Source organism: Neoarius graeffei, chromosome 17 (assembly GCF_027579695.1).
Source record: "Neoarius graeffei isolate fNeoGra1 chromosome 17, fNeoGra1.pri, whole genome shotgun sequence".
NCBI classification, from domain to species: domain Eukaryota; kingdom Metazoa; phylum Chordata; class Actinopteri; order Siluriformes; family Ariidae; genus Neoarius; species Neoarius graeffei.
In genome coordinates, this window is record NC_083585.1 from 43,723,457 (window position 1) to 43,745,059 (window position 21,603).

Below are 21,603 nucleotides of genomic sequence, written 5' to 3' on the forward strand. Positions count from 1 at the left end.
TCACAGATAATGTTCTCTGGAAATATTCCTGAGCCCATTTTGTGATTTCCAATACAGAAGCATGCCTGTATGTGATGCAGTGCCATCTAAGGGCCCGAAGATCACGGGCACCCAGTATGGTTTTCCAGCCTTGACCCTTACGCACAGAGATTCTTCCAGATTCTCTGAATCTTTTGATGATATTATGCACTGTAGATGATGATATGTTCAAACTCTTTGCAATTTTACACTGTCGAACTCCTTTCTGAATTTGCTCCACTATTTATCGGCGCAGAATTAGGGGGATTGGTGATCCTCTTCCCATCTTTACTTCTGAGAGCCGCTGCCACTCCAAGATGCTCTTTTTATACCCAGTCATGTTAATGACCTATTGCCAATTGACCTAATGAGTTGCAATTTGGTCCTCCAGCTGTTCCTTTTTTGTACCTTTAACTTTTCCAGCCTCTTATTTCCCCTGTCCCAACTTTTTTGAGATGTGTTGCTGTCATGAAATTTCAAATGAGCCAATATTTGGTATGAAATTTCAAAATGTCTCACTTTCGACATTTGATATGTTGTCAATGTTCTATTGTGAATACAATATCAGTTTTTGAGATTTGTAAATTATTGCATTCCGTTTTTATTTACAATTTGTACTTTGTCCCAACTTTTTTGGAATCAGGGTTGTATTACAAATGATATTTTTCATATCGTTTCAGTTCCTCCGACACACTGCTGCCAAACAGGAAGCCTCACCCGTTATTTGAAATTAGTCACGTGATTCACAGCCTGACTGGGGTCCCAGAGGTTGGGGTCAGCCATAACATCACTAACTGGATGTCCATACTGACTTACACTAACCCAGAACTTCTTGATCTTTGGAGTCCCTGGTCCATTTACATCTTACGGGTCAAATAATGGATCATATGTGTCGCTCAGAGACCTCTCTAAAACCTGTCTTTATTACCTACAGTACCTGGTCTCAGTGTGTTTGCTCCAGGAAAGAAAAAAAACATTTTGATAAGATTGATAAGTGAACGGGCAGCACGATGGTGTAGTGGTTAGCACTATCGCCTCACAGCAAGTAGGTTCTGGGTTCGAGCCCAGCGGCCGATGGGGGCATTTCTGTGTGGAGTTTGCATGTTCTCCCCGTGTCTGCCTGGGTTTCTTCTGGGTGCTCCGGTTTCCCCCACAGTCCAAAGACATGCAATTAGGTTAACATGGGGCAGCCTTGGGCTGACGTGCCCTTGAGCAAGGCCACCTAACCCCCAACTGCTCCCCAAGTGCTGTAGCATAGCTGCCCACTGCTCTGGGTATGTGTGCATGTGTGTGTTCACTGCTTCAGATGGGTTAAATGTAGAAGTTAAATTTCACTGTGTGCTTAAGTGTACATGTGACAAATAAAGGCTTCTTGGCTTGTAAAGTTATGCCATGATATTAATCAATCAATCAGGTCACCTATCATAACCTATGTTTAATCCAAACTATTATTACAAAGTATTATATTACAAATGATTTGAATGTAAAATATATAGCCAAAAGCTTGTGGACATTATCACATTCATACAGTGGTGCTTGAAAGTTTGTGAACCCTTTAGAATTTTCTGTATTAAATTATATTAAATATTTCTGCATAAATATGACCTAAAACAACATCAGATTTTCACACAAGTCCTAAAAGTAGATAAAGAGAACCCAGTTAAACAAATGAGACAAAAATATTATACTTGGTCATTTATTTATTGAGGAAAATGATCCAATATTACATATCTGTGAGTGGCAAAAGTATGTGAACCATTGCTTTCAGTATCTGGTGTGACCCCCTTGTGCAGCAATAACTGCAACTAAACGTTTGCGGTAACTGTTGATCAGTCCTGCACACCGGCTTGGAGGAATTTTAGCCCATTCCTCCGTACAGAACAGCTTCAACTCTGGGATGTTGGTGGGTTTCCTCACATGAACTGCTCGCTTCAGGTCCTTCCACAACATTTCCATTGGATTAAGGTCAGGACTTTGACTTGGCCATTCCAAAACATTCACTTTATTCTTCTTTAACCATTCTTTGGTAGAATGACTTGTGTGCTTAGGGTTGTTGTCTTGCTGCATGACCCACCTTCTCTTGAGATTCAGTTCATGGACAGATATCCTGACATTTTCCTTTAGAATTCGCTGGTATAATTCAGAATTCATTGTTCCATCAATGATGGCAAGCCGTCCTGGCCCAGATGCAGCAAAACAGGCCCAAACCATGATACTACCACCACCATGTTTCACAGATGGGATAAGGTTCTTATGCTGGAATGCAGTGTTTTCCTTTCTCCAAACATAACGCTTATCATTTAAACCAAAAAGTTCTATTTTCGTCTCATCCGTCCACAAAACATTTTTCCAGTAGCCTTCTGGCTTATCCACGTGATCTTTAGCAAACTGCAGACGAGCAGCAATGTTCTTTTTGGAGAGCAGTGGCTTTCTCCTTGTAACCCTGCCATGCACACCATTGTTGTTCAGTGTTCTCCTGATGGTGGACTCATGAACATTAGCCAATGTGAGAGAGGCCTTCAGTTGCTTAGAAGTTACCCTGGGGTCCTTTGTGACCTCACCGACTATTACACGCCTTGCTCTTGGAGTGATCCTTGTTGGTTGACCACTCCTGGGGAGGGTAACAATGGTCTTGAATTTCCTTCATTTGCACACAATCTGTCTGACTGTGGATTGGTGGAGTCCAAACTCTTTAGAGATGGTTTTGTAACCTTTTCCAGCCTGATGAGCATCAACAACGCTTTTTGTGAGGTCCTCAGAAATCTCCTTTGTTCGTGCCATGATACACTTCCACAAACATGTGTTGTGAAGATCAAACTTAGATAGATCCCTATTCTTTATATACAACCCCGATTCCAAAAAAGTTGGGACAAAGTACAAATTGTAAATAGAAACGGAATGCAATGATGTGGAAGTTTCAAAATTCCATATTTTATTCAGAATAGAACATAGATGACATATCAAATGTTTAAACTGAGAAAATGTATCATTTAAAGAGAAAAATTAGGTGAGTTTAAATTTCATGACAACAACACATCTCAAAAAAGTTGGGACAAGGCCATGTTTACCACTGTGAGACATCCCCTTTTCTCTTTACAACAGTCTGTAAACGTCTGGGGACTGAGGAGACAAGTTGCTCAAGTTTAGGGATAGGAATGTTAACCCATTCTTGTCTAATGTAGGATTCTAGCTGCTCAACTGTCTTAGGTCTTTTTTGTCGTATCTTCCGTTTTATGATGCGCCAAATGTTTTCTATGGGTGAAAGATCTAGACTGCAGGCTGGCCAGTTCAGTACCCAGACCCTTCTTCTACGCAGCCATGATGCTGTAATTGATGCAGTATGTGGTTTGGCATTGTCATGTTGGAAAATGCAAGGTCTTCCCTGAAAGAGACGTCGTCTGGATGGGAGCATATGTTGCTCTAGAACCTGGATATACCTTTCAGCATCGATGGTGTCTTTCCAGATGTGTAAGCTGCCCATGCTACACGCACTAATGCAACCCCATACCATCAGAGATGCAGGCTTCTGAACTGAGCGCTGATAGCAATTTGGGTCATCCTTCTCTTTAGTCTGAATGACACGGCGTCCCTGATTTCCATAAAGAACTTCAAATGTTGATTCGTCTGACCACAGAACAGTTTTCCACTTTGCCACAGTCCATTTTAAATGAGCCTTGGCCCAGAGAAGACGTCTGCGCTTCTGGATCATGTTTAGATACGGCTTCTTCTTTGAACTATAGAGTTTTAGCTGGCAACGGCGGATGGCACGGTGAATTGTGTTCACAAATAATGTTCTCTGGAAATATTCCTGAGCCCATTTTGTGATTTCCAATACAGAAGCATGCCTGTATGTGATGCAGTGCCGTCTAAGGGCCCGAAGATCACGGGCACCCAGTATGGTTTTCCGGCCTTGACCCTTACGCACAGAGTCTTCCAGATTCTCTGAATCTTTTGATGATATTATGCACTGTAGATGATGATATGTTCAAACTCTTTGCAATTTTACACTGTCGAACTCCTTTCTGATATTGAACCACTATTTGTTGGCGCAGAATTAGGGGGATTGGTGATCCTCTTCCCATCTTTACTTCTGAGCGCCGCTGCCACTCCAAGATGCTCTTTTTATACCCAGTCATGTTAATGACCTATTGCCAATTGACCTAATGAGTTGCAATTTGGTCCTCCGGCTGTTCCTTTTTTGTACCTTTAACTTTTCCAGCCTCTTATTGCCCCTGTCCCAACTTTTTTGAGATGTGTTGCTGTCATGAAATTTCAAATGAGCCAATATTTGGCATGAAATTTCAAAATGTCTCACTTTCGACATTTGATATGTTGTCTGTGTTCTATTGTCTGTGTTCTATTGTGAATACAATATCAGTTTTTGAGATTTGTAAATTATTGCATTCCGTTTTTATTTACAATTTGTACTTTGTCCCAACTTCTTTGGAATCGGGGTTGTAAAACAGGGTGCCCACTCACACCTGATTGTCATCCCACTGATTGAGAACACCTGACTCTAATTTCACCTTCAAATTAGGTAACTGCTAATCCTAGAGGTTCACATATTTTTGCCACTCACAGATATGTAATATTGGACCATTTTCCTCAATAAATAAATGACCAAGTACAATATTTTTGTCTCATTTGTTTAACTTGGTTCTCTTTATCTACTTTTAGGACTTGTGTGAAAATCTGATGTTTTTTGTCATATTTATGCAGAAATATACACAATTCTAAAGGGTTCACAAACTTTCACGCACCACTGTACATGCTTGTTAAACATCCCATTTGTTTAGAAATTGAATTGAAAAACATTTTATCTTTTTTTTTTTTAAAGATTTTTTTGGGGCTTTTTTTCACCTTTATTATTGGATAGGACAGTGTAGAGACAGGGAGGGATCGGGAAATGACCTCGGGCCGGAATCGAACCCGGGTCCCCGGATTTATGGTATGGCGCCTTATCCACCTGAGCCACGACGCCCCCCACATTTTCTCTTTCTAAAACTAAAGTTGATTGCCACACATTTATTGTCCAAGATTCGTTCATTCATCGTCAGTCACTGCTTTATCCTGGTCAGGGTGCAAGGTGGAAGAATTCACCCCAGATGGTATGCCAGTCCATTGCAGGGCGCCACTCGCACACATTCACATCCAGGAACAATTTAGCATAGCCGACCTTTCTACCTACATGTTTTTGGACAGTGGGAAGAAACTATTGAACCCTGAGGAAGCCCATACAAAGAGGGGCGGAATGTGCAAAACGTCACACAAAGAATAATCCAAGCTTGGGATCAAACCAGGGACCATGGAGCTGTCAGGCAACAACATTATGCAATGCATCACCCATTAGTATTACAATAAACTAAATAAATGTGAATGGTGTTAACTAAGTTTATGAAAGATTTACAGAGACCTGATAGCACAAAAGAAACAAAAAACAAAAAGTGAATGCTGTTCTGTGCTTTGGGAAACTCACATAAAAAGTTCAATTAAGTTAAAAAGCTTTGTAATGAGGCCGTGAAACAGAACTGGATCCTCTCACCATTTTGAAGGAAATGCAGGTTTTGGGTTACAGTCCACTAGGAGGCAGCTACATCTCCCTAGTAAATGGTTAAAGATTAATCTAATGGTTCAAGATTAACCTTTACTTTTAAAGGTTTAGGTATGCATCCTTGTAACCTGTCTCACATGCTCAGAATAAACTCATTCTGGAGTACCATATATCCCAAATATCCATCAAATGCTCCTTTATTAGAGTACCCTGACACATGGTATGTATTAGACTCTTGCGTGCTGTTTGACCAAGTCACATTTGTTAATTTTATCCTAATAAAAAGTAATTTATGATCTTATCAATCCCTCTGTTGACAACTAAAATACAGTTGATTATACTTGGGACACTCTTGGTCCACCTGCTGCTATTACTATTACTATAACTGACCTGTATGTGCCTCAACTCAAACATTATAAACATATGTACATCATTATGGACAACAGAATTTACTGTTGATTTTCTGTACAAGTATTATTTACAGGGTGTGTACTATTCCAGAAGGAGTTGCACCCCTCACACACAACTCCATATAGAGAGAGATGTTCATGAAGAACTTCCAGGTGGCTTTGCATTTCCTGGTGAGCTAATCGTCATTCAATACTTGGTGCAATAAATAAATACATTAAAAAAAAAAAGGTCATAAATGTGACCCAAAGTAAGGACAGGGTGGTTAACATGCTGTACTTTGGCAAATCAGGAGCAGTCCATCCAGGCACTGAACTAAGACAAGGGTTTAACAGCGTGCCAGGATCAGATTGTTGTTACTTGATCTTCAGGACCTGCGGGATGTCCTAAATAACAGTTTTAGGAGACATCGTGACCACCTGCTTGCTCACAGCCAGTAGTGTCACTGGCTGCAATTACGTCTTGGTGACAACCACACATTCAATCAATGGTAGGTGTGTTTGCACATGATACTGAGGACTGAAGGAACAAAAGGACAACTGTTCTTAATGTACACAATGATGAGTTTTTTTTCCTGTTTATTGTTATATATCCAACATCATTTGCATTTCCTTTCCTTTCTCACTCCCATCAGCATCCAAACTTCCTTGTAACAATACTAAAATTAACGAAACAGTGAGGTTGTTTTGTTCCTTAAAGCTCTCCAGTGACATCTATATTATTGGACCAGAAAATAAATGCAAATTGTTATAACCTGCAACAGAAAAGCTAAAACGTGTCAACGTGTTCAAATACGCCTCGGTTGTGTATACCTCTGTGAACTGTAAGCGTGTTTCATAGTTCAGTAGTCACAGTACGTGTTTATGGCATTTCCATCTGGTGAACATTTCTATTCAGATACAACAGGTTCTTGAGCTCATCCTTCACACTGTTCAAGTTGCAGCCATCGCAGAAAGTTTACAGTATGCAGCGCAGCACACCTTTTTGTATTAGGCCACTGATGGTGGCAAAGCCGACAGATACGTTTCAGCCATGTCATCTCCATGCAACAATACCAACTCCTTGAGTTTGGTGTGCTCTCTTAGCCTTAGATTCGCTTCCTCAGTTCATCTTACAGGGTTTGCCTCCCACTACCCATGAGTCATGTTGTGTCCGGTGTGCTCATGTGGAGGTTTCTTTCCATTCATCACGTTAGGCATCACCACAAAGGTCAAAACGCCCACTATTACCAGAGCAACCGCGACCACAACGATGATCACCACCACGGTGTAGTAGCAATTATTAGACGCAAACATCCTTCTTATGCGACCTCTCATCCTGTTCGGAGGTCTGCCCACATTTACAGTCGTAGGTGATGCGAGACCTTCCTCTACGGCCCCAACAGGCAGAACTGTGCTCTTCTTATTGAAGCAGCTTGTTATAGGAGCGTTCTTGAGGACCAGTTTGCCTTTGCTGCGTTCAAAGCGCACAGATTGAGCCCTCTGCATCTGAGGTGGCAGCTTGCGGAAAACATGCTCATTGTTGCCAAGTTGTGGCAAGTCTCGGCCATGCCGGATTTCTGTCTGCTCCCGGCACACAGGGCACGACAGCTTCTTGATCTCCACAGACGAGACATTGATGCGAGCCAGACACTCTAGGCAAAATGTGTGGCCACAAGGGAGCAGCTTCGGAGTCTTAAAGACATTGTCATAGTTACAGAAGCAGATGGGACACTCCGTTTCATCTAGGTTGTCCTGGGGATGGTTAGTAACGTCTCGGCCATTGCTGGTTCTCTTTGAGACACGTCTGGCCTCTTCGCTGCGACCACGCTCCCTCTTTCCCCCACGTTCCTGTGCTCGCTCCCTTCGTCTGCCACGTCGCTCCGAATCACTGCTACGACTCCGCCGATGGGATGTTTCACGTTTTTCTGGTGCCCCCTGTTGGTTATTGTCCTTCCATTCTTGCTGAGGTTTGACGTTTGGTTTGAGCTTCTCTTGGCCTCTTCCTGCACTTGCTTGGTTGTCAGTCATGGCACAGAACTTGGAAGAGTAAAATACTCAGGGAAGTGGAAGCAGCCACCCTGTAGGATCACATGAAGTAATATGTTGTCAGAGATTCTAGGTACAATACAAATACTGTCACTGCAATGAAGATGAAGTGAAGGTCTAATATTTGCAAGCATGAATCTAGAAAATTGTATTAATAAAAAAAGTACAAATACTGGTCATTGGGATCAAAGCAACACCTTTAGTAATACAGTAGAAAAGAGAGAATGTAGCGTTACAGAACTCCGTGAACTTGCCCCACCCATATGAACAGAAGCAAACTAAAACAGCGCATATTTATTTGCACTATAGAAATGGTTTGGTTTATTAGATAATAAAGCATTATAGGGACATCAGTGTAAGAGCGACATCAATTGAATATATAGTGTATAGACAAAAAGGTACAAACTGTTTTTGTATCACAAAAATCAGCACAAACAAATGACATAAATAAGGTTTTTGGCTTTAAAAAGCTGAATTCGGTTTAACACACTGTTACGTCACTCTTGGCCATAGACCTGTATTAAAACATATTGATTCTAATAGCTTATAATCCAAACCAGTACAAACCACTTGAGCACAAATTATCAAAAAATAAAATAAGGCATATTTTATTTTTACTAATTTTAGTTTTATTTTTCTATGGCGCAGCAATTTTACTTGAAATGCAACAGAATACCTTTTTCCTGACCATGTATGTAGTTAGACAGGAGTGTTGCATCATATTACATGGAAACTGGGTTTTGTATATGGTACATTGAGTTGCAAACATGATATTCAACAGGGACAACGCAGGTTGTCTTTTACATCACCATCATAATTATTAGAATATGCATTGACTAAACAATGACCAACAAAAAAGTACACTTTATTTTAACCCATTTTTAAAACACCAGGAATAACGAACATTCTTTTACACAGTTGGCTTACAGGCGTGGAGTCATGTAGTCAATTAAAATCAGATTACTCAAGCAAGGCTTTGTTAGCTATATAATATTTAAACAGTGTTTCAAATAAAACTTCTGATTAGTTATCAGTAGAAGAAAACAGGGTGGCACGGTGGTGTAGTGATTAGCACTGTTACCTCACACCAAGAAGGTTCCGGGTTCGAACCTCACAGCTGACGGGAGCCTTTCTGTATGGAGTTTGCATGTTCTCCCTGTGTCTGCGTGGGTTTCCCACAGAGTCCCAAAGACATGCAGTTAGGTTAACTGACTACTCTAAATTGACTGGTTGAGAGGAGAAAACCTCTATAATAATCGAGTAGAAGGCGACAAGAAACCACTACTGTAATTCTTCCCTAGAAACTTTGATGGCTGGAGCCGTCATAGTGGCCACGTCGCTGCAGTGATGTGCAAAATAGATTAAAAAGCAAACAAACAACTAAATCTAGTAGATTTAGTCAAAAGTTATGAGCAAAAATTCATGCCCAAGGCATTTGAATGTATACATACAACACAGTGTTACTAAATAAGAATTCATGACTATGTTATACAAGCAAAGCCCACAGTTTTCATTCACTGAGATATCTAACCAAATACATATTACTGTTCATGAATCACTGCCATCATTATTGATTTCTGGGAAACAGGAACGATTATAGGGCGGCACGGTGGTGTAGTGGTTAGCGCTGTCGCCTCACAGCAAGAAGGTCCGGGTTCGAGCCCCGTGGCCGGCGAGGGCCTTTCTGTGTGGAGTTTGCATGTTCTCCCCGTGTCCGCGTGGGTTTCCTCCGGGTGCTCCGGTTTCCCCCACAGTCCAAAGACATGCAGGTTAGGTTAACTGGTGACTCTAAATTGACCGTAGGTGTGAATGGTTGTCTGTGTCTATGTGTCAGCCCTGTGATGACCTGGCGACTTGTCCAGGGTGTACCCCGCCTTTCGCCCGTAGTCAGCTGGGATAGGCTCCAGCTTGCCTGCGACCCTGTAGAACAGGATAAAGTGGCTAGAGATAATGAGAGATGAGGAACGATTATAAAAACTCACAAAGGAATAGTTTCTGTTCTTTGGTTTTCATGCACGTATAGGAAAAAAAAAAAAGCGTTAATGGACAAGTTTGGACATTTCTGCTTTATATTAGTGCTCTCTTAGTAGTTTTAGTTCAAACATGAGATTGAGACTATTATAGATGATATTAGCCCATCCAGTACAAAGATGATTGAAAATTTATTACAAAATTATACATTTCTGACATTGCGCAAGTTTTTTTTTTTAAATGGCATTAAATAATTCGTTAAAAAAACCAACATTACTTGTGAATTAGTACTGTTTTCAGTAGGATCTAAGACAGGAGCATTTGTTGTACGAGTACAAGATTCTTTTATATAGATTGCAAAATTTATGCTGTCATTTAGTAACATCATAGCCTCAAAACAAACATGAAATACCATGAATGACATAGGTGATGAATAGTTTGCAATGGAATAAGGCTGAATACAACTTAATGAGAGAAAAGGTCCAATACAAAATTCAGTTTCGTGGTGCAGTTCTGTTTTCTACCTGTGAAGAACATGGTAGATGTATTTATTCAAGACAACCTGATGACTGAAGTTGAGTCTTTTCCCAGCTTCTTTCAGCTGACAAATGTTCCACATAGCTCAACCTACTGCATCAGATTTCCTGTTACTTTGTCTCTAGTGCCAAGATGAGTTTACAATGTACTTACGCTGCTTTAAAATGTTTCACGGTCCCAAAATGACCTTTGGAATGAAATTAAATCGAGCAGGTGTACATAAATAGCATCTTCACTGGATAATGACGACTGTAACAGCTCAGATAGCAACAGAATAAGTGAATTAGATAGCGTTACTGAGAGCAAAAGTGATTCAAAGCGATATTAGTAAGCCTTTCATCTTACCTCCAGAGGCTTGGATCCTTGGATATAGTCCAAGCTTGGTTGGATCCAACAACATATAATCCAGCGTCTTCCTTTACGCTTTTCACCTTCACCTTACTTTACCATCCATGTAGACTGCAGTCGTTCTCTGTGCACTGATCTTTCTGGCTTGATGTTCTTCCTACTCACCTGTGCCAATCATCACTCACCCTCCCCTCTAGGTCAGACCTGTTCGACTGGTCCAGGTAGAATTTGAACTTTCAGATAAACACAACAGCACAAACCTACTTAACACAAGAACAGCACTGAGGGCTTGGATGTACTGTATTGCGTTCAGGCTCTGGGCCTTTATACCATTAATCCTATTTTTTAATCGCCTTAAGTTATTTGTGTATTTACCAGAGGTTTCTATTGTAACACATTTCCACCGAGTGTTTGGGAAATAGCACTAAAACAATTTATCAGTCAAGGAGTGCATGTTCTAAAGCAAATACTGCTTACCCTGGAAATGTTATCAACTGTTTTGACTTCCATGCTGCAGATAAAAGAACCTTGCTGCAATATCCATTTTGGAGCACAAAACTAGAAAGATAAAGTAGAGCGAAGAAAGAAAAAAAAAACAAGGTGGAAAATCTCTTTAAAGATACTGATCATTGTCCGAGATAGGCATGCAGACATTAAGAAGTCCCTGCATATTTTAACTGCAGACGAGGACACCTCACCTCACAAGAAGATACGGTTTTGCTCCGAACCACGTCACACAAAGACGTACCCCAATTCTAATTTCTCCAGGAAGTTAATTGGCACACAAAATGATAAGATCTGAGTGCAGGCTGGTGCTATACATACTACTGATATCAAGCAGGAACACACACTAATTTGCTTAAACATTCTAAAAATACTTACTAATCAATCAAACATGGGTCTGAGTTAACTTTATCCATTTCCTCTTAAGTGTAATTTGTGATTGGTTATTATACTACATCACCTGTAGCCTTAGGGTAATAAATCACCAAAGTAGTGAAATATTAAACCAGAAGTGTATCTGCTTTAACCTTTAATGTAAACAGGATGTGCTCCCATTTGGATGAATAATGCTTTTTAAACGTAAAAATTCTTAAATATCAGTGTGATTAGGGTCTTTTCCTTTCCACTTCAGTTTCAAGTCAAGGGAGAGAAAAAAAAAATCAAATGTCTTAAAAAAAATATGTTTTTAATCATCCAACATATTACAGAAAATCCAGAAACACCAAACGAATTCTTTCTTTGATATGTAAAAAGTGGATATCTACACGGCTCTAAATTGACCGTAGGTGTGAATGTTTGTTTGTGTCTATGTGTCAGCCCTGCGATAATCTGGCGACTTGTCCAGGGTGTACCCCGCCTCTCGCCCATAGTCAGCTGGGATAGGCTCCAGCTTGCCTGCGACCCTGTAGAACAGGATAAGTGGCTACAGATAATGGATGGATGGATGGATGGATATCTACACGCTGGGCCTATCTGTGGAAAGGCAGCTGGACTTTACAGTAATATTTAACGAGCTTGAGCTAGCTCAGAGTAATAGCCTCAAGATAACATGCCAGTCATTCCTTTGATGGGCTGGCAAAATTACTTTTCAGTCTTCAATCACAAGTATGAAAAACATTTCCAGTCACAAATGTAAACTATGTTTACTAACAGAAAATAGAAGCAATAGATGGAATCCCTCCCCCCCCAGAAACAAGCTAGAAAAGCTCGTTCTTCTGCAGTCCTTATTGTGGTCATTATTCTTTGTTGTATGGATGTTATTTAACACTGCCATTCGAGTAGAGGTTTAACACCATCTCAAACATATCTAACACGCTTCAAAATGAGATATTTTGATCATCTCCACTCTAAAACACAATAATTAAGAACAACTGCCAGTAGCTTCTAAAGGAACGTTGACCACAGAGCTCTGGTCCTGAACAACAGTCGTTCTCAGGCTCTCCTCCTCCTCCTTTCAGTCTCTGTTGGGCCAGATGAGCCAAAGACTGCCTGAGAAACAATACAGGACAGACTGTTCTCCAAAATCATCCGAGCTCCTCCCGAGCTTTGCCCTGTTTGCGAGGCATTTTCTTACTGCTGCTGTCTTCCAGCTCTTTGCTCTTGTAGTAGTGAGGAGCCACCTCTAAAAGCCAGCCGCTTTCTATCTCAATCACCTGAAAGAGATGGAGAAACGAATATCAAATTATCTGGTACGCAAACTGGCTTGAGATGACAAAGATAAAAATAAATGCGGGTTCCTCTGGGTTCTCTGGTTTCTTCTCACATAAAAACATCACAATAGGTGACTTCACTTCTACAGTGCCTTGCAAAAGTATTCATCCCCCTTGGTGTTTGTCCCGTTTTGTCGCATTAGAAGCTGGAATTAAAATGGATTTTTTTGGGGTTAGCACCATTTGATTTACACAACATGCCTACCACTTTAAAGGTGCACACTTTTTTTTTTATTGTGACACAAACAATAATTAAGATGAAAAAAAACAACAACAAACCCAGAAATCTGGAGTGCGCACAAGTTTCATATGAAACCCCTAAATAAGAGCTGGTCTAACCAATTCACTTCATTCGTCACATAATTAGTTGATTAAGATCCACATGTGTGCAATCAAAGTGTCACATGACGTCTGTATAAACCAACCTGTTCTGGAAGGACCCTGACTCTGCTACACTACTAAGCAAGCAACATGAAAACCAAGGAGCCTCCAAACAGGTCAGAGACAAACTTGTGGAGAAGCATAGATCAGGGTTGGGTTATAAAAAATATCCCAAACTTTGAATATCCCACGGAGCACCATTAAATCCATTATAGCAAAATGGAAAGAACATGGCACCACTACAAACCTGACAAGAGAAGGCCGCCCACCAAAACTCACAGACCGGGCAAGGAGGGCATTAATCAGAGATGCAACAAAGACACCAACGATAATGCTGAGGAAGCTCCAAAGATCCATACTGGACATGGGAGGATCTGTCCATAGGACCACTTTAAGCCGTACATGCCACAGAGTGGGGCTTTATGGAAGAGTGGCCAGAAAAAAAGTAATTGCTTAAAAAAACACGTTTGGAGTTTGCCCAACAGCATGTGTCAGACTCCCCAAACACATGGAAGAAGATTCTCTGGTCAAATGAGACAAAAATTGAACTTTTTGGCCATCATGGGAAACACCATGTGTGGCACAAACCCAACACCTTGAGAACACCATCCTTACATTGAAGCATGGTGGTGGCAGCATCATGCTGTGGGGCTGTTTTTCATCTGCAGGGACAGGAAAGCTGGTCAGGACTGAAGGAAAGATGGATGGCACTAAATACAGGGCATTCTGGAGGAAAACCTGTTTAAGTTGGCCAGAGGTTTGAGACTGGGACAAAGGTTCATATTCCAGCACGACAATGACCCTAAACATACTGCTAAAGCTACACTGGAATGGTTTAAAAGGGAAAAACATTTAAATGTCTTGGAATGGCCTAATCAAAGCCCAGACCTCAATCCAATTGAGAATCTGTGGCATAACTTCAAGATTGGTGTACACCAACACAACCCATCTAACTTGAAGGAGTTGAAGCAGTTTTGCTTTGAGGAATGGGCAAAAATCCCAGTGGCTAGATGTGCTAAGCTAATAGAGACATACCACAAGAGACTTGCAGCTGTAATTGTAGCAAAAGGTGCCTCTATAAAGTATTGACTTGGGGGGGGGGGGGGGGGGGGGGTGAATACCTATGCACACTCCAGATTTCTGTTTTTTTCATCTTAAATTATTGTTTGTGTCACAATACAACAAGAATTTTCACCTTTAAAGTGGTAGGCATGTCGTTTAAATCAAAATGGTGCTAACCCCCCAAAAATCCATTTTGATTCCAGCTTATAATGCAACAAAACAGGACAAACACCAAGGGGGATGAATGCTTTTGCAAGGCACTGTATAAGGATGTACTCATACAAGATGATCTGTACCATGCCCGAGCACGTTTAACCCCCAAAACACGATTCATCTGACTAATGTGCTCGCTGCAGCTGGCCTGCTTGGAAGAGGTGGGCTCAGGCACGGTATGCATCAGCGTTGCCGCTAACCGTGCCCAAGCATGAAACTCGAACGCTGTGACATGCGCTTTTCAATTCCTTTTATAACATTTGGTTTAATCAGGGATCTGGTTCTCACCTTATTGATAAACATGAATCGAAGCTGGCAAATAAATCTGCAAATTCCTCCTTCAACATCAGCTACCTCTGTAAAAATCTTACGTGTGTAGCAAGATTTACTCAAAAGCACTGCGTTGCGTAATTGATAAACCTGTACGGCATGCGAGAGGGCCACGTGTGTCACCATGCCCAGAATGACTCCAAATAAGCCACAATGTAAAAACAATCTACCATCATGCTATGCTAGAGCACGTTTCTTCAAGGATGTGCGTGTTCATGCAGAGATGGATCCAGCCCAAGAATCTGACAGACGCACGTTTGTAGAAATATTTTCACCAATTTGACCAGATTGCTATGGATTTTCACAGGGGTGTAGAGCACACACAGCCCTTTCCGAAGAGGGCAGCCAAGGCCTGCTACGATCATGGCTCAGCCCGCTATTTGCTCCCGAAGCCCTGCGTGAGCGCGGCTTGCCGAAAACTTTAATATGAGCCCTGGCTCCACCCATGCACTCACACCGGGATTTAAACATTTATAACTCAGCCACCGAAAGTCCTATCACCACCAAACTTTACAGGCACCTTCCTCTCCCCGAGACCTTTTGAAAAAAGCCCAGGCTATGACCGTGGCTCAGCCTGTTATTTGTGGCGAATTTCGACCTCTTTCTGGAGCATTTTAACGGTTTGACTTAGATTCTTTGTCTCAGGTCACGCTACACAAAGCATCGTGAGAATACAGGTAATTAGGTCAGGTAAGCATCAGCGCTTACCACAGGTGCTCGGATCCTGAACCACTGGTCTATTGGTTGGGCGTAGCTATAGCCCATGTAGCCAGCTGCTAGCGGTAAAGTAAACAAACGCCCCGTGACCGATGCCAAGTAGTGCACATATATTTGCGACCGATGCACATGCATCAGTTGCATCGGTCTGGATCCGTCCCTGGTTAATGATGTGTGTGTGCTTGGTGACTTCCAATGAAATGGTATCCTATTCAGGGTGTACTCCCAATTTACAGCCAGTGTTCTCAGAATAGGCTCCGGGATCCATCATGACCCTGACCAGGATAGGCTTAGCTAGCGAGCCGTGCAGCCGTGTTTTACACGGCTAATTCTCAAAAAACACGGCCATAAATCACAAACATGGCCTATAAATTTTATACTAACTTGTGCTAACCAAAATTTTGTTGTTTTGCGAAGTAATTTTGTGCATTTCTGTGGACATTTGTGTCAACGGTCAGCGGTTTCCCAGGGCGTGCATGCTTTCCATATACGGAAGTTAAATCGAGAAAATCAAATTTACCGCCAAAAACGTAGCGTTCTTATTAGTCAGACTTTGAAACGAGGCTTGAATACTACGGGTTTTGACAGCTTCGCCGGCGAAGCTTGGCAGGTTTAGAATGAGTAGGTCATGTATTTAGATAAATATCTTTGCGAGTTTTTTTTTTTTTAAACATACAAGCATGATAAACATATTGACAAAAAGGTTATATTTTACACTTTCCTATGTGCCCACTACCAAATAATATTATAAATGACCTAAATTAAATGAAACATAAAACTTGTCACCTTCCTCAGTCACACCAGACTCGGTGCGGTGAGAGCCCACTTACGCATTCATAAAAGACTGTTCCCATGGTAACGGCATGATCATCACTTTCACTCTTTCGGTTTCCATTGATTTCTCTTTCGCCGCATTATCTTAAATCGTACTTTCATAAACTACCATTATTACTGAATTTTTTGTATTGTTTCAGTATTTACATTTCAAGTAACTACAGGAAAATTTCCTTTCATTTGTAACTTAATTGCACTTATTTTTAACTCCTGTATTATTGCACTTTTTAACAGAATCAAAATGATTCCTAACGTTTTGTGATGTAACATTTGCATTATGTACATTTCGTAAAATCAAAACTTGTTCAAGGTATCTATTATTTTCAGTTGTATATATTTCATAATATTAATCTTCAGTCGGCTGAATCATTTGTTATCCTTGTTGTATAAAGATGGATTCTGTGTAACAGGACTTGATTGCAGCAATTTGTATATATACACAGTTAGGTCCATAAATATTTGGACAGAGACAACATTTTTCTAATTTTGGTTCTGTACATTACCACAATGAATTGTGAACAAAACAATTCAGATGCAGTTGAAGTTCAGACTTTCAGCTTTAATTCAGTGGGTTGAACAAAATGATTGCATAAAAATGTGAGGAACTAAAGCATTTTTTAAACACAATCCCTTCATTTCAGGGGCTCAAAAGTAATTGGACAAATTAAATAATTGTAAATAAAATGTTCATTTCTAATACTTGGTTGAAAACCCTTTGTTGGCAATGACTGCCTGAAGTCTTGAACTCATGGACGCCACCAGAAGCTGTGTTTCCTCCTTTTTAATGCTCTGCCAGGCCTTTACTGCAGCGGTTTTCAGTTGCTGTTTGTTTGTGGGCCTTTCTGTCTGAAGTTTAGTCTTTAACAAGTGAAATGCATGCTCAATTGGGTTGAGATCAGGTGACTGACTTGGCCATTCAAGAATATTCCACTTCTTTGCTTTAATAAACTCCTGGGTTGCTTTGGCTTTATGTTTTGGGTCATTGTCCATCTGTATTATGAAACGCCAACCAATCAGTTTGGCTGGATTTGGCTGGATTTGAGCACACAGTACGTCTCTGAATACCTCAGAATTCATCCGGCTGCTTCTGTCCTGTGTCACATCAATAAACACTAGTGACCCAGTGCCACTGGCAGTCATGCATGCCCAAGCCATCACACTGCCTCCGCCGTGTTTTACAGATGACGTGGTATACTTTGGATCATGAGCTGTACCACGCCTTTGCCATACTTTTTTCTTTCCATCATTCTGGTAGAGGTTGATCTTGGTTTCATCTGTCCAAAGAATGTTCTTCCAGAACTGTGCTGGCTTTTTTAGATGTTTTTTAGCAAAGTCCAATCTAGCCTTTTTATTCTTGAGGCTTATGAGTGGCTTGCACCGTGCAGTGAACCCTCTGTATTTACTTTCATGCAGTCTTCTCTTTATGATAGATTTGGATATTGATACGCCTACCTCCTGGAGAGTGTTGTTCACTTGGTTGGCTGTTGTGAAGGGGTTTCTCTTCACCATGGAAATTATTCTGTGATCATCCACTACTGTTGTCTTCTGTGGGTGTCCAGGTCTTTTTGCATTGATGAGTTCACCAGTGCTTTCTTTCTTTCTCAGGATGTACCAAACTGTAGATTTTGCCACTCCTAATATTGTAGCAATTTCTCGGATGGGTTTTTTCTGTTTTCGCAGCTTAAGGATGGAACAGTCGTACTAACAGGCGTACTAACACCTTCTGCGCGCTTCGGCAGCGCATTGATACGGAGCTCAGATATCAATGCGCTGCCGAAGCACACAGAAGGTGTTAGTACGCCTGTCATTATAGTGCGGACTTTCCATAGCATAGAAAATCGCTACGTTTCAATTTGTGTAACTGAACTTGTTTCATATCACTGGTCATATAAACCTATGTAAACAGGAAAAACGCGGAAGAGTTTGGTCGCATCTAACTACAGCCCCAAAAAATACCGTTGGCCATACTGAGCCTAGCTACATTGCTAACAGGAGTGACAGAGCGTCTGACTGCGTCTGACTGACTGGGAGGTCGCGCAAAGCTCGGAGAGGTACGGAGCAGCTCGTCTCAATTCAGGTAAGAGCATATTTCATTATGGAAGTACGGTGGACTGTTCCTTTAAGGATGGCTTGTTTCACCTGCATGGAGAGCTCCTTTGACCGCATGTTTTCTTCACAGTAAAATCTTCCAAATGCAAGCACCACACCTCAAATCAACTCCAGGCCTTTTATCTGCTTAATTGAGAATGACATAAGGAAGGAATTGCCCACACCTGCCCATGAAATAGCCTTTGAGTCAATTGTCCAATTACTTTTGGTCCCTTTAAAAACGGGGTGGCACATGTTAAGGAGCTGAAACTCCTAAACCCTTCATCCAATTTTAATGTGGATACCCTCAAATGAAAGCTGAAAGTCTGGACTTTATGTCCGTGTCCATTATATAACTATAACTTGAATATGTTTCAGTAAACAGGTAAAAAAAAAACAAAATTTGTGTCAGTGTCCAAATTTATATGGACCTAACGGTACGGTATATATTTTTTTGTCTTAAGTGCACTGGAAATTATAATTTAAGGTTACTGCTTTTATTGCAGGAATTTGTGGAAGATTTTATTGATAATTACAGTGATTTGTAAAGTTCTGGTTAATGAATAAGAACCTAAATTTTAAGTTAGTAAATAAAATTTGTGTTCAATGCCTAATAAAATAATTCACACTTAAAATTAATGCTTTCTTTCATTTCTTTTTCAGGCTCAATTGCAGCTCCAGAAGTCACCAGATTGCACCAAAAAAGATGAAATTTTCAAAATTTGAAATTTTCTTTCATTGATTTTCAAATCAATGAAAGAATGAATGAATGAATATATGTAAAATTTTACACCAAAATATTGCTTGAAATGTAAAGTTGATATCTAAATATGTGCTTTGCCCCGAGTGAGGGTGAAAACTTTTCATTCTTTTATTTACAGTAACTGAAATTTTCAGCTCATCCTGATCAGGATCGTGGTGGATCTAAAGCCTACCCTGGGAATACTGACAGCAAAGGCATGATACACCCTCTATGGGACACCAGTCCGTCATATTTACACATTTTAGTGTCAACCAATTCACGTAATTTAGTGTCCACCAATCCTCTAACTTCAGTTTCCTCTCACCTCCCAAAAACCAGAGTAACCTACTCAGATGAGGAAAACATGTAGAACTTTATACAAACAGTAACCCGAGCTCAGAAAAAAAAAAGTAAACCAACATTCAGAAACCAAGTGGAGGACAAAAGTGCATCCTTTCTACTTTCACAATCATTAAGAAAGTAATTCTTAATGATTTACTAATTACAAGTGTTACTAATGAAATGCACAAGATTAGTTAATCATCAAGAATTGTGACGACTACCATAAAAGCTTTTGGCAGTTCTGGAGCACTCAGGTGTTCATATCAAGAAGAAAGGGCCTCTGCCATGACCTCAAAGAAGTAACTGTTGCTGCTAATCAATCAAGGAAGGGTTATCACCCTTCTACAGTAAGAAGGACTGTGTTGAAATGGAGAGGCTTACATTACATTACATTACATGAATGGGATTTAGCAAACGCTCATATCCAGAGTGACGTACAACATACCCAGAGCAGCCTGGGGAACAGTTAGGGGTTAGATACCTTGCTCAAGGGCACTTCAGCCATTCCTACTGGTCCAGGGAATTGAACCAGCGGCCTTTTGGTCCCAAAGCTGCTTCTCTAACTGACTTCCCAGGAGTTTGACTCCCAACAAACTCAGTCCAAGGTCAAACCATTTATTGCTCAAGTATAAAGAAAAGCCCAAGAGCGACATCAACGCGACCTACAGGCCTCTGTGAGCACATTAAAGGTTTATGTTCATGAGAGCACAGTAGAAAAAAGACTGAACAAGTATGGCTTTCATGGAAGGGTGACTAGGAAAAAGTCCCTTCTCCCCAAAAAGGACATGGTGACATGATTTAGGTTTGCCGAACTGCATCTGAACAAACCACAAAATGTTCTGGAAAATTCTTTGGACTGATGAGACTAAGGTGGAGATGGTTGGTCATCATAAACAGCACTGTGTTTGGCGAAAACCAAACCCCTCACCACAAACACCTCATAGCATGGACTTGTTTTGCAGTCACAGGATGTAGGAAACTTGTGGTCATTGAGAACATTAAAGGAACAGTCCACCGTATTTCCATAATGAAATATGCTCTTATCTGAATTGAGACGAGCTGCTCTGTACCTATCCGAGCTTTGCGCGACCTCCCAGTCAGTCAGACGCAGTCAGACGCGCTGTCACTCCTGTTAGCAATGTAGCTAGGCTCAGCATGGCCAACGGTATTTTTGGGGCTGTAGTTAGATGCGACCAAACTCTTCCGCGTTTTTCCTGTTTACATAGGTTTATATGACCAGCGATATGAAACAAGTTCAGTTACACAAATTGAAACGTAGCGATTTTCTATGCTATGGAAAGTCCGCACTATAATGACAGGCGTACTAACACCTTCTGCGCGCTTCGGCAGCGCATTGATATCTGAGCTCCGTATCAATGCGCTGCCGAAGCGCGCAGAAGGTGTTAGTACGCCTGTCATTATAGTGCGGACTTTCCATAGCATAGAAAATCGCTACGTTTCAATTTGTGTAACTGAACTTGTTTCATGTCACTGGTCATATAAACCTATGTAAACAGGAAAAACGCGGAAGAGTTTGGTCGCATCTAACTACAGCCCCCAAAAATACCGTTTGCCATACTGAGCCTAGCTACATTGCTAACAGGAGTGACAGCGCGTCTGACTGCGTCTGACTGACTGGGAGGTCGCGCAAAGCTCGGAGAGGTATGGAGCAGCTCGTCTCAATTCAGATAAGAGCATATTTCATTATGGAAATACGGTGGACTGTTCCTTTAAACTCCACTTTATACCAGAATATTCTTGAGACAAATGTGAGGTCATCTGTCCAGCAGCTTAAGCATCTGAATGGCTAGAGAAGAATCA

At 41.0% G+C, this 21,603-nt stretch overlaps 2 protein-coding genes across 3 annotated transcripts in view; both read right to left on the reverse strand.

Annotated features, from left to right (window-relative positions):
* Positions 1–6,538: 6,538 nt before the first annotated feature.
* On the reverse strand, positions 6,539–11,129 carry rnf183 (ring finger protein 183). Its single transcript, XM_060944273.1, has 2 exons — positions 10,858–11,129; positions 6,539–8,036 (listed from the first exon to the last, which is right to left on the reverse strand). The coding sequence occupies exon 2, from the start codon at positions 7,984–7,986 to the stop codon at positions 7,108–7,110; it is 879 nt and encodes a 292-aa protein (XP_060800256.1). The 5' UTR covers positions 7,987–8,036; positions 10,858–11,129; the 3' UTR covers positions 6,539–7,107.
* A 901-nt stretch (positions 11,130–12,030) lies between these two features.
* The window catches only part of dhx16 (DEAH (Asp-Glu-Ala-His) box polypeptide 16), a 98,853-nt gene continuing 89,280 nt past the window's right edge, over positions 12,031–21,603 (reverse strand). For both annotated transcript variants that reach the window (XM_060944275.1, XM_060944274.1), the window contains exon 21: positions 12,031–13,016. In XM_060944275.1, the coding sequence (XP_060800258.1) occupies positions 12,888–13,016 (129 nt within the window). In that variant the 3' untranslated portion in view covers positions 12,031–12,887. The remainder of the gene's footprint in view (positions 13,017–21,603) is intronic.